This window comes from Cynara cardunculus, assembly GCF_001531365.2.
Source record: "Cynara cardunculus var. scolymus isolate 2C chromosome LG 3, CcrdV1, whole genome shotgun sequence".
Taxonomy (NCBI): Eukaryota; Viridiplantae; Streptophyta; class Magnoliopsida; order Asterales; family Asteraceae; genus Cynara; species Cynara cardunculus.
In genome coordinates, this window is record NC_037530.1 from 374,640 (window position 1) to 387,636 (window position 12,997).

The following is a 12,997-nucleotide window of genomic DNA, read 5'->3' on the forward strand; positions in this document are numbered from 1 at the left end:
ATATATATATATATATATATATATATATATATACACACACACACATATATATAGCCAAAAGGGCATCATTCCAGGTTTACACGTCGCATCTTGCAAACAAGGTTGGCTGTGGGGAGATCAAGGCTTTCGGAGTCTGTTTTTATGACATCTTTGAGCTCCTCTCTTGGGGTTGATAGGCAAGTGTGAAATGTAGCCAGGATAGGAGGGATTGGCATTGACAGTGCTGACAGCACATTGCTCAAGTACTCGATATCTACCGACAGCTGTTGTGCTCCTCGATCTGTTATATACTGGATCCCTCGCAATTGCTCCATAAACAGAGCTGCAGCYCCTTCYGCAACCTACCACACACACAACAACCTCAATTRTTTCATAACTCATTCTGGCTTTTGATATTAAATTGACATGTATATAACCGTAAGTTTCAAAAAGGAGATCGRAAAATGCTCATTACCTTAAACATCCATTCTGTTGCAAAGAACTGGGCCTCCTCAGCATTGGTATCATTGTTCGAAATGGTCTCAGCTAGCGGCTCCAACTGCTGGGGTAAGGTKAGAAGGTATTCACCCACAGTTGTGAYGTACGATTGTGCGTATGCACTAAAGCTTGGGAGGTGAAAAGCGCTTTGTTCCTCTACCGCAGACCAGATGGGCAAATTTGATATGCCATTGAACTGCTTTCTTACTTTGGATATAAGAACATCGTACACAAGCTCATTCACTGTATCTACAAATGCTGAAACTCTCTGAGATGCAACTGGAAGTGCATGGAACCGTGGATCTTTTGACTGATGAAAACCAACATGTTATTTTCAGTCACATGCATATGCAATAGAGATAATAATAATAATAATAATAATAATAATAATAATAATAATAATAATAATAATAATAATAATAATAATAATAAAGTACCTGCTCCAACAGATTAAAAAGCTTCCGCGCTTTCTCTGGAGCATCAAAGAGTCTTAATGCTGCCATGTCCAATGCAGCCCTTCCGGCCATAGATAAATCTCCAGTTCCGTCAATTGCCTCATGTGACGAGTTCGGGTCAATACTAGAACCAAATACTGCAGAAGATAAGTTTGTGTTCAATCTAGCAAGTGTAGCTCTCAAGGAAGCTTCAAAAACTGCAGATCTACTSGACAAACAATCTGCAACTGTGAGTATTTGCAAYGCACTCTGAACATACGACCACTCTTCCTCACTTGACAACTCGAATTTGCCCCTTTTCTCTGATCCTATTTCCTTCTTTGAACCAACACCATCAGGAGCAACATCCACCCCACATACAATTCTAAGTGTTTTAAGGATATCTTGCAGGGTTGAAATGAATTGTAACATTACATCATCAAGGGCAAGAACAAGTTCATCAGCTTCTGAGCCACCAGTAAAGCTRATGCATCTGTCTACAGATGCTTCAAGAAGTACAATAACTTGTGGCACTGATTCCTCCATCCTTCTTACAGTCTCACTGAGTTCAATCCCTTGAGCTCCAATACCACGTGTAACAGCTCCTCTCAGGTCAATGCCTGCAATCTCAGCTGAGAGCGTAACACGCTCCATTTGCCCATACCTAGAACAAATAAGCAACTGTCAACCATAAAAARAACTAAAAACAATGTGAGACTACAAAATTGAATATGYAACAACATAGGTTAGATTCTAGCCTGTTATAATGATTTTTTAGCTGAACCAAAACAGGATGTGCATATTATTTGCCACTTCCAGCCTTAAATTTGATGTGACAAAGAGAATTCTATTATTTGTTCAACTTACAAATAAAACGACTACCAAAAAATAACGTGAACATATGCTAGGTAGATTCCAAAATGAAGATTAATGGARTAAAGATCAGATTAGATGCTTKTTCTAATRATAAAGAGTAAAACCAGATCWAAGTGAAACASGTCYTTAATTACAAGCAAATAGAAAGATGATGATTATTGAAAGATAAAGATAACATGATGGTAGTTGTTTTACTTGTATGCACCAGAGAAAAGGATGACCATGTAAACTAATTCTGGATGATGGTCCAGATTTCATACTTAACAATATTTTAAGTATACCCAAAAGGAATGTGAAATTCTTTCTTCCACAAAAGGGAGCATCTTTGTAAATGCGATAAGCATATTTGATAGATTCAAACAACGTATAGGAAATACTAAATTGAGCACCATCCAAATGCTCCAAAAGGCAACATGGAGAATGCAACACTAATACTCCCTCTGTCACAGAAGAATTAAGACATTTTTCTTCTTGGGTGTCGCACACAAATCACAACATTTCTCGAATTAATTACCTACATGGCAATCATTGCAAAAGTAGCAGCAATTAATTTTGGATCCCAAGATTTATTTTGTTTTCTAAGGTGATAAAAGCAATGTAAGGAACAAGAATTCTAAAATTACAAACCTTTGCTTGTATGATTCATAAGGGAGGTAGATTGCCTTAAGAGTGTCCCTCAAAACTTTAAGATCTGACTCTCCAAAAAGGTGTTGAACATTTCTTGCAAAACTGCCGGTCATATTGTGTAGAGCAATTAAAGCGTCCAAATGCTTAGTCTGCACTTTGACACCTTTTGGCATATCCCCAGATAAGATATCTAATACACCTGAAATCATAACATGGTAGCTAGGGTTGTGATGTTTGAAGGATACTTTAACTGAACAATGAAAACTGGCATATTGTATGATGGTATGTGACATGTGTGTAATGAAAGGCATAATACAAAAGTAACACCCAAAACTCCAATAGCAGAGGGGTAAAGTGTGGACTGTTCTTGATGCATTAAATAGGTATCACCCTTTAAGATTAGGACTAGAAGAAACAGAAACAAATGTCCTGGATCCTTCAGAGCAAGTATTAGAAATTGTTTATACAAAATAACAAGCAATCCCCAATCAGGTTTTTTTTTTGTACAGAGATATCCTTAGAAGCAAAAGACAAAAAAGCAGGCACTTATAGGAAAACTTGCAGCATTATCTATCAATAACACCTACTGTGGTTTTCAAAAACAAATTGTATCATATTAATATAGGTGTGTAAAATGGTCAACCAAACAAAAGGTTCAAAGCAGGCTCTTAGGAGAAAACGGACATTAGTCCCTGTCCTATAAAAACTGCAAAGCCAACCCTATCCACATTAATACGAGTCTTTGACTATTAGATAAATGTCTAAATACCCTTCCATTGTGACAAATAGAGTAGGAGTACAAAACCTGCTCTTACTTTTCATTTTAATGCAAATTCCATGTAACAAAATGAACATCACAAAGATTTTCATAGCGACCACTTGGAAGCAGCTTGTATTTTTGCTTAGAATTTTGCCAAAACGCAATGTTGCAATTCTTATGAGACACAGGGAGTGAAAATAGTCTTTAGGCATGCCACAAGATGAGCATTCTTTAAGGAAGAGGTCTTCCTTCACACATGCCCTCTGTTGGTCCACCAAATGGGCACTACATGTGTGCTTGGAGGCCTCTTCATTACCCACTACATTGTTTAGGATACCTCAAATACAAACAAACTGTGATCCAAAAAGTGGATCCCAATGGAGCTTCAGATTGCAACCTTTAGCTAATGCTTTGGTTTCAGGAACTACATCTCCAGTTGCAAGGTTGATACGGGAAACAAAGCTGGCACCCACAGCCACCATTGCTTCGATTAATAGGTTAGGGACAAGAGTCTTGTAATCTTCTGGAAAAGCAAGCATAGACCTGAAAAAATATAATCAACAAGTCATTTAAATGATAATCCGACTCTGATTAGGTATTATTCCTGTCAGTAATGCCAGTTCACAATGTTGTTGGGTAGTTATTCCTTCTGCACTACATGATCAATTTAATAATTGCTGCAAATGACACATTCTATTGGACGCACTATATAGCTAGAAATATCGACTGCAGAATGCACATCACTCTTGGAATACTTGTCAATTTCCTTTATCTACCTGATTAAACAAAATGACAATTTGTCTCAGGATAAAGAGTGGCATAGCATAAAGTGAGGTTCTCAACTTTATATAGACAGTCGTGAGAATCTTTACCATTCACACCACCCATCTTTGGTTCCATATGATTAGACTGAAACCAATTACCATAAGAGATTGAATATATACTTATACAAGAATTTATATGAATATTATGACTTATGTTTTTTTAATATGATCCAACCCTGCCATGGATCAGAGTCAAAGGTTGAAATAAGCATTTATTGTGAATTCCCTCTATGTCTTTATGTACACTTATCCAGGTTTCTCACTACGGTCATTGGACAACTATTGCACAAATTTATAAGACCATGATGTCCCCCTATTATGATCATTGTACATGACAAGATAAATTAAAATGGTTCATCATTCATAAAAGGTTATGTGACACTTGAAGAAACAAAAAGTCCAAAGTTCCATACTCTCTACCTATGCCTACATATACAGTACACTCCTATACTTCACCAGAATTACAAATATACTCATAGCTCTCATGAAAATAAAATCTAGTATCTTCATCAATGAGGAGAAAGTCTTCACATAATGTAGGTTATTTTGTAGGGAGAAATACAATAGCAAGTGAACAAGGAGAAATGACTTCGAAAAGCGTAATCTGCTTACAACGTTGGAAGAACCAACAATATAGGCCTATGGTAGTTATACCAGTATGATCATATTTTCAAAGCTCAGCAGTCAGCATTCCAACCCAATTACAAATCAGTAATTTGTCATGGCTTTATTTTAAGATTGGATATGATTCATCAACGGTTCCAAACTGAGGCTGTTATGTTGCTATTTGAGAACTACTGATTCCTGGGATCCATTCCATACAGAGTAATAATACTTTCTAGGGATTATTTGGATCTAATATCTTCAGAGAGAAGTTAGAAAAAGGAATATTTGTATAATTTAAAAGAGGAAAGAATCATATACTTCTAGAACGTAATTTTTTGTGGAGGAACAACACAATGGCACATAGGAAAGGGTTACAAGTCCACCATATGACTGACAACCATAAGCTTTTCCTATAAAAACTAATGTAGCCTACTGAAATCAGAAATGAAGGACAAAATGCTTACCATTTCCATTCCTGTTCAAGATAAAGTAACAATTCATCATAGAAACTTGGCAGCCAACTGGGAAATGAAACTGTAGGCAAACTTGATTGATAATCATGGGCACTTGAAATACTCTCAACCTGATTCCTTTCGCTTCCGGTCTTAGTACGCTGTTGTTTTAATTCATAATCCTCCCACAGCTGCCTTATAGGTTTTAGATGAACTTTGGTATAGTGAGATTCCAAGGACTTGTATCTTCCAATCCGAATGAGAATTTCCCGCAAATCTTGGGCAACATTAACCTAAACACAGGAAAAATAAAAGCACTTTAAGCAAATTTTCAAAATGTACAACTTAACAGTGCAAGCAATACTTATAGACACTCTGTTATAGATTTATCAGAATATTTTTCCTTCAAACTTCACCTTGCGATTGGTTATTGCATCTGTTAGACGAGGTTGGACCATTGAGTCCAGTCTGTCCTCTAAGACTTCAAGCTGCTTTCTAATATTGGCAAACTCAGCAACCTGAATGGAAAGGGGTGGACAAACCAGTTAATGGATAATGGGATCTCTTTTACAAAATGATACATATGTAGTTGGTTAACTTTTACCTCCCCAACAGCAGACAAACAATGCCTCATGTTGGCCAAGGTCTCTGCCGCCCGAGGAAGATCATTACTGGCAAAAACGTCCTCCACAGTGGAGCTTAACTGAGTCAGCCCCGCAGCATCCTATACATAAGAAATCCAAGATGTTTACAAGATGCAGTGACATAATAATAAACCAAAGCACACGAATGATGGTGAACGAAGCTGATGCATTAAAAGGATCAAGTATATCTCTACCTGAAGTGTTTCATAGGCAGCTTCCATTCTACGCTTGACTGTATCAACTTTAGCAAGGGTAGCTATAGATTCTGCGGATGAACCCTCTGCCTATAKATTAAAAAAAAWAATTACATAWATGGTTAACCTTCTAAACGATATTTCACTGCGTAGTATTTCTATCCACTAGCTATTCTCCTCTRTCTTGCCTATAAACAAAAGCATCTCATTATGCAAATAGATATGAAATATGTACAATTTGTTATATCTAACATTGAACTTCACACTTCTTCCTGTTCATGTGTAGGCTTAGAGTTGCAACACATTATCAATATCCTCATTCACTTGTCAGATATTGTAGCACTTGCTCATTTATTCAATGCTTCAATTAGTCACAGTATTATGGTTACAGAGTGTGATGATCATGCTAAATGTCTATATCAGAAGTCAGAGTAGAATGTACATATGATGCTTACCGAAGGCCATTATGCTTCTAAAGGTAAAGTACGGGTTGAATAATGTGTAGCAAATTTAGAAAGTAGATAAACATGAATGCTCAAAAAAAGAAATCCACAACAATATGTTTGAATATAGAAATATTAACTGAACTCCGAAAACTCTCAAAGTTCTATGTTCCAAGATGAACCCCAATTTAACAGCAAAATGGAACAGCATCGCACAATTAGCCAATATCCGGAAAGTACAGTCTGAACAGTGGAAAATAGAACAAAGCTAATCCTCCGATAGTTAATAAGCCTAAAAATTAAACAATTGCGATTACATATCTTGTGATAAGCAGTGAGATCTCACTTTTTTGAGCTTGAGGAGGATTGATGCGACGGATTGACGTAGAGAGAGAGCATCGTCGCGGAGGCGGATCACGTCACGGGTAGCGCGAGGGACACGGAGGATGGCGGCGGAGCTCTGTTCCTCGAGTGAGGCAGCGATCTCTTCCGATACCATCTGTAGCTTCATCTCGAGATCCACTAGGTGCTTGTCTAAGGGATCTTGAGGGTGACGTGACTGGCAAGAATTGTTTATCCATTTCTTGGCGTCGAATTTCTCGTCGGAGAACGATCCCAGATCTATCATCATCTTCTCCGGCCACTGGAAATGTTTCAGTCGGTGAAGACGAGCGAACGACAAACTAACTATATTTGATGATATTTGCACTATGTTTCAACTTTTTCCTCCGGTTTTGATTTTGAGAAAATGACACCGTTGGTCCTTGTGGTTTGCTTAAAATCTGGATCCAGTCCCTAATCCAAAATAATTACGAACCGGTTTGCAGTGAAATTGCTAACTCAGGGGCGGTTTGGTTAATTTACTACTTTAAAGAAAAACTAAACTATTTTATTACTTACTATTTGGTCCTTATGGATTGTCGAAAAATTAACACGTTTTCTAACTATAGTTTTAAAATTATAAAGTACCATCATAATTGTCAAAGAAAATTCAGACTTGCTTCGTTCCTTTAACAACCATTACAAATTTCTGTTAAATAAAAACATTTTTGTATTTTTATCATTTTTTTATCTTTCACCCAATAAAAAACCACATTGACCAAACTTGTAGTTTACTCTTTTTATTTTTATATGTTTCTTTCTTTATGATATTCTAATACTATATACACATACCTATTTAATTTTAATTTAAATATTAAATAAATTTGATCAATTAATTAAAAAATAAAGTTGTAAACGAGAATATGAAATTATGGAGTAAAATGAATTTAATATACGAGTAGATTATGTTTTTAGTCTATATGGTTTGTTGAAAATTTCTATTTTCGTCTTTACAATTTTGAAATTACGATTTTCATTCTTATGATTTATCATTCATTATCTTTTTCGTTCTTATGATTTAAAATTTATTGTTATTTCTCATCACTATGGTTTGTAATTCATTTTTATCTTAGTTTTTCATACTTAAAAGCAGTGTTTTAGATTCAAGGATGAAAATACAAATGAATTGCAAACCATATGAATGAAAATCAAAAAATTTAAAAAAACCACAAGGACGAAATCCATAATTTTTAACAAACCACAACGCAAAAAACGGAATGCACTCGTAACAAAAACACCAACTGGTCGTATTAAATTAAAAATGATTTTTTTCTTTCTCCATTCCTATTAACCTCTTCAAATAGTAAATTAATTATAAATAAGAAAACTTTGATAAATCAATAAATAAAAATGATTCTAAATGTACGATTTCAATATAAAGTTATAAAATCAAATAAGTTAATTCAAATTATCGCTAAGTAGGTAATATTGTATTTTCTTCCAATTAGTTTTTAACGGCATATATATATATACACACACACTAGTTGTGTACTCACACAATACGGCGAGATATGAAGGTTCAATCAAGAAACATTTAACTTTCAAATATTATTTTTTTACAAAATATCTTTGAAATACTTGGAGGTTCACATGTTGTATCAAAAATCCAAAAATGAAAAAATAATGCAATTTCTTGTTCAAAAAGTCTAAAACTTATGTTTAAACAAAGTAAAAATTACAATCATGCTTTAATCATACACAATCATCATTCAAACTTCTTGATGCACCACATTTTGATGTGTAGACTCCTTCCTAATTGAACTTTTTGATAAGTTTCATTAATACTTTTGTATTACCACATGATATATATCTGGATAATGCCACATAAGCAGGCACTTGGTGGTGGATCTGCTCTTTATATTTGGTTTAAGAATCACGACTGCTTCAATCAATCGATTGATATCATGTTTGTTTAAGCAACAACCTGAGCAAACAACAATTTGCAAATCTGCAAACAAGCAGCAAGCCAAGTAAATCAAGATCCTACAATTAGAGGTAAATTGGGACCTACAAATGGAGGTGATGAAGGTGTAATCAAACATGAACTATAACACCTGAGTTGAAAATTTTCCAATCTAACATTAAGTGTGTTTTCAAACACAATTTTACCATCTCGAGAAGCCAAAACTACACCACCTGAGTTGAAATTTTCAAAATATAACAAGGTTTTCAATAGTTAACATTTCATAAAGCTACTCAAGTCCATCCAAGTGTGAAATTTATGGTAAACTCAAGAAAATTGATGTAATTAATAAAGAAAGAAATGAGTTATTTACCTAAATGACCTCCTAACAAGTGCTTTATACATTTATAACCTTCTGACATATTTCTAAGCATTATTCTGTATAGAAGTGACATTCTTCTGTTAGGCATTGGCATCGTCAAGCTTGCCAAAAGGTTATTTATTTATTTTTAAAACATGTTAGAAGGAAATTTAAGTAGAGGACTCCTAAAGAAAGGTAGAGTAAGGGGTTGTTTGGTAGGTATTTCATTAAGTTATATGTGAACTAATTTGTCAATATATGTTGGGAAGATTTTTGTTTAGAAGGGTTTTTTTCATAAATGGAAGAAGCTTGTATTGTATAGAATTTCAGATAATATATTACTTGTATGGTTGTACCTGGATAATTAGAGCTCTCAAATGTCCTTTATAATAGTGAAGGTGATGGGACTTGTAATGGCTGACATTCAAAAGATCTTTTGATGTAGTCTCTCTCATGGCACTAAACAAGTCATCACAAGCTTGAAGAACTTTGACCCGAGAAGCATTGAGCTGCACAGAATACTCTCTGCAACAAGCATTATGGAAAACGTCTTATACAATCATACAAACCTAGTCTTGCCAAAACAAACAAACTCATGTTTCACAAGCTTAARCCAGAGGTACAGATAAGACATACAATAAACTAAACCATTCAGACCATGCCACCAAATCTAAACCTAATCTAATGTAAAGAGGTTGTGCCATATGTTAAACTAATTCATTCAGACTATGCCACCAAATCCATGATCAAATTAGATCAGTTCTTAACAAATGAACAAATCATCAAAACCAAAATGCATAACTGATAAACTGTGTTTACCATTAACCCCCTCAACCCTTGAGATCCATAGTTACAAATATAAGTCGATGAAAATTCATATAAATATATAACTCATAGACAGATGAATAAACAAAAGATAGGAACTTTGCATTTTCTTTCAGACTTCAATCTGCTTCTGTTTGCACTCATACTCTTGTCAGATCTTCTTTTTCTCCGCTTTCACTAATTGCATCTTCTCAATGTTAAACTCCTATACCAATCAAATATTAAATGACAAATAGATCTGATGATCATGTAATAACTGACTTGCTGTACAGAGATACATAGCCCTTAAAATCCAGTGCATATGTGAATTATTGAATTTATTGCTTCGTTTTTTATAGTTTACCAATTGCATTTTTTAGCTAAATCTGCGAGAAAACAGATACAAATTTGTATTCTGATTATGCAATTAGTGTCCAGAGCTACTTAACAGGTAATCTCATTAGCTGCAAATTAGTATGAAACATAGAGGCAAACAATTAAAAATTTTGCAGAAATTATAGTGTTGTTTTTTTTGACAATTACAGAACCATCAACCAAAACACATGGATGCATCCCTTGATTAACATATTGCGTAAGTAATATATATGATTCATCTACATAAATACTCAAATAAGAAAAGTAACTATTACGATGCAAATAAACTTGAGAGATCTTAAAGATACATTTAGAAGTATCTTCAAAGTGCAACCTCTTCAGACCTTACTCATGGCATCTCGTCCAGTTATTTGTCACTTAAAGGTGCAACCATTTCAGACCTTGCAGATCCCAGAGACTGAGTGCACATCAACACTTTCTTTGATTGTCATTGCATCTTCTTATGCATATTCACAGGGGTCTAGTTTATTTTTAATTAGAATCAAATCATAGAGATTGCAAGCCTAGCATGTACAATAACAAAAGAAAAGTTACTAAGAACTTATAACCACGCTTAAGATCTCTTGGCACACACAACCACTTCATCATTGAAATGGACAACAAAATATAAGACATAAATGAATAAAATGATTTAAAAGAACTGACCTTTGTCTTAAAATGCTTAGATAATCAAGGACTTTTGACGAACTGATTTATCATCCGTGACGTCATGGCACCTCTTCCTACTAATGATTTAAGAGACCATAACTTCAAAGTTACATGCTTCTACTTTCTCTGACCATGAATGGCATATTCTAGTGCCAGGAAACCACTATCCCTGAAAAGATTAATTACAAATGGTCATTGTAGATACATTTTGATCAAGAGATCTAGAAAAGAGTATTGGAAGCCTATTTATATGTATTAATTTGAATATACAAGGACCCTGCCAATTTGGACTTGAGACGGGTCTTGTCTTTTGGTGATATCCCTATGAATAATGGTAACATGGTACTGTTCATGTAGAATGTAAGAAATAAGAATGATCCTTTGCTACAACTCCAAGAAGACATATAAGATGCCATAATGGTTACATTAAGTTCATCATTGAAATCCTATCTTTCCTCTTGTAAAGACCATAACAGTTTACTTGATTGCAGCTATATCCCCATCTTTGATAGTCCCCTGCATCTACCATATACAAAAGGAAGTGAGCATACCTTATCAAGCTAAGGTAAGCGAATTTCTTATAGTTTAATCCTTTGCCTACCTCACCTAACTTGAAATAAAAGGCCTTACATCTTTCACCATCCCAAAATTAAATAAATTTAAAAAGGTGCAAACAAAGTAAACAATCCTGAGCAGTGATTGGGCTTATTATAAAACTCATATTGACACAAATGCTGCAATGTTTCCATTACAGAACTACACTTGAAACACAAGTACACAATAATAATAAAGACAAAGTTTACTATAGATTAAACATGATGATGATCACATTTGGATCTCAAATTTACCTGTAGTCTATGCATGCCACTATGACTTCTGTACCTGATTAGTGGAGTCCTAATAGAGAACCCCATGCTTTATACCCTGTTACCCAGGCTCCTCCAGTGATGAAAGCAATGAAAGGCTTTGGACCATCATTTTTAGGTAAATATATATCAAGTTTATTCCTTGGCTGATCACCAAAGCATTAATTTCTCATCTGGTTGTCTTGATAGTGATTCTCCATGTCATCCAAGCATTAGGAATGTTGAGTTCACCAAAAAATTTAATTTTGGTAAGAGTTTGCCGCATTATGTTTGCGTTTGGGTTTCAATGGTCTATAATTTCTTATAGTTTAATCCTTTGCCTACCCCACCTAAATTCAGATAAAAGGCCTTACATTTAAAAAATAGCAATGACTAACACCATGACGCAAATAGATCACAGCTTCTTATGTCTTGTGAGAACACGTGAAACCTGATTTTTATCTGTTGAACAAGATCACAGCTTCTTATGTCACTAGCTGCATTAAGCTGTCAATAGTAGATTTTCGCATAAATGAAACCTGATATTTTTAATTATACTTCAGTACAATGAATTTGGTAACATGAAGACTCTCGTTTTACATTACAATATAAAGAGTGTGAAAATTTTGATTTCTGGGTTCAAGAGCTTTTGCCCAATCTTGACTCCATAAACCCTAATATTTTCGCATAAATGAAACCAGATATTTTCTTATCTCTGAGTTGTACATGAATGGTAAAAACAAACCAAATAATTACCTGGAAATGGAAGATTGAAGAAATGACGAAGGAAGATTTCTGAGATGGAAGTACGATTAAAGAAATGACGAAGGAAGATTGAAGAAGATGATGGAACATCGCTTTAATATATTGATGATTCGAGTGAATCGTCATCTTAGGGAATGAGGAATTGCCTGAATCGTCGTATTGGGAGCGACGAATCGTCTGAATCGTCGTCTTGGGGAGGGAAGCGAGGTAATCGGCGTCTTGGGGAGGGGAGCGAGGTAATCATTATTTGGGGAGGGGAGCGCGTAATCTTCTTCTACTGCAGTAAAGGAAATTGAAAAGTAATTTAAATTGAAAAGTAACGAGCTTTGAAGAGAGTTCCTTGTGTTTTTAATTTTTTTTTTTTTTTCTCAAAGACTTTAAGATTTTTGTTAAATTTGTTTAATAAGTTAGTATATCTATACTATATTATAAAGTATTTGGCTAAAACTTTTAAAAACTCTTAAAACTCTTAAACTTGTTCATCCCTAAACAATTTCATCCCTATCCGATTTCATCCCATAACTGAATTCGTGTAACTAACTGCAGATAAACATAAT

The 12,997-nt window shown here is 34.7% G+C and overlaps 1 protein-coding gene and 1 long non-coding RNA gene across 3 annotated transcripts; both read right to left on the reverse strand.

Moving 5' to 3' along the window:
* Positions 1-43: 43 nt before the first annotated feature.
* Positions 44-6,987, reverse strand: LOC112508617 (conserved oligomeric Golgi complex subunit 7). The gene is made up of 10 exons (XM_025113288.1): positions 6,684-6,987; positions 5,895-5,984; positions 5,661-5,780; positions 5,473-5,574; positions 5,069-5,349; positions 3,572-3,717; positions 2,415-2,613; positions 915-1,575; positions 455-787; positions 44-341 (listed from the first exon to the last, which is right to left on the reverse strand). Exons 1-10 carry the CDS (start codon positions 6,966-6,968, stop codon positions 66-68), a joined length of 2,493 nt encoding a protein of 830 aa, XP_024969056.1. The 5' UTR covers positions 6,969-6,987; the 3' UTR covers positions 44-65.
* A 1,452-nt stretch (positions 6,988-8,439) lies between these two features.
* On the reverse strand, positions 8,440-12,658 carry LOC112510407. Of its 2 annotated transcripts, XR_003068928.1 has the most exons (4): positions 12,432-12,658; positions 10,828-10,999; positions 9,339-9,507; positions 8,440-8,666 (listed from the first exon to the last, which is right to left on the reverse strand). It is a non-coding gene; the product is annotated as an uncharacterized LOC112510407 (long non-coding RNA). The 2 variants fall into 2 exon arrangements; XR_003068929.1 differs by lacking the exons at positions 8,440-8,666; positions 9,339-9,507 and adding an exon at positions 9,652-10,012.
* Between the last annotated feature and the right edge of the window lie 339 nt (positions 12,659-12,997).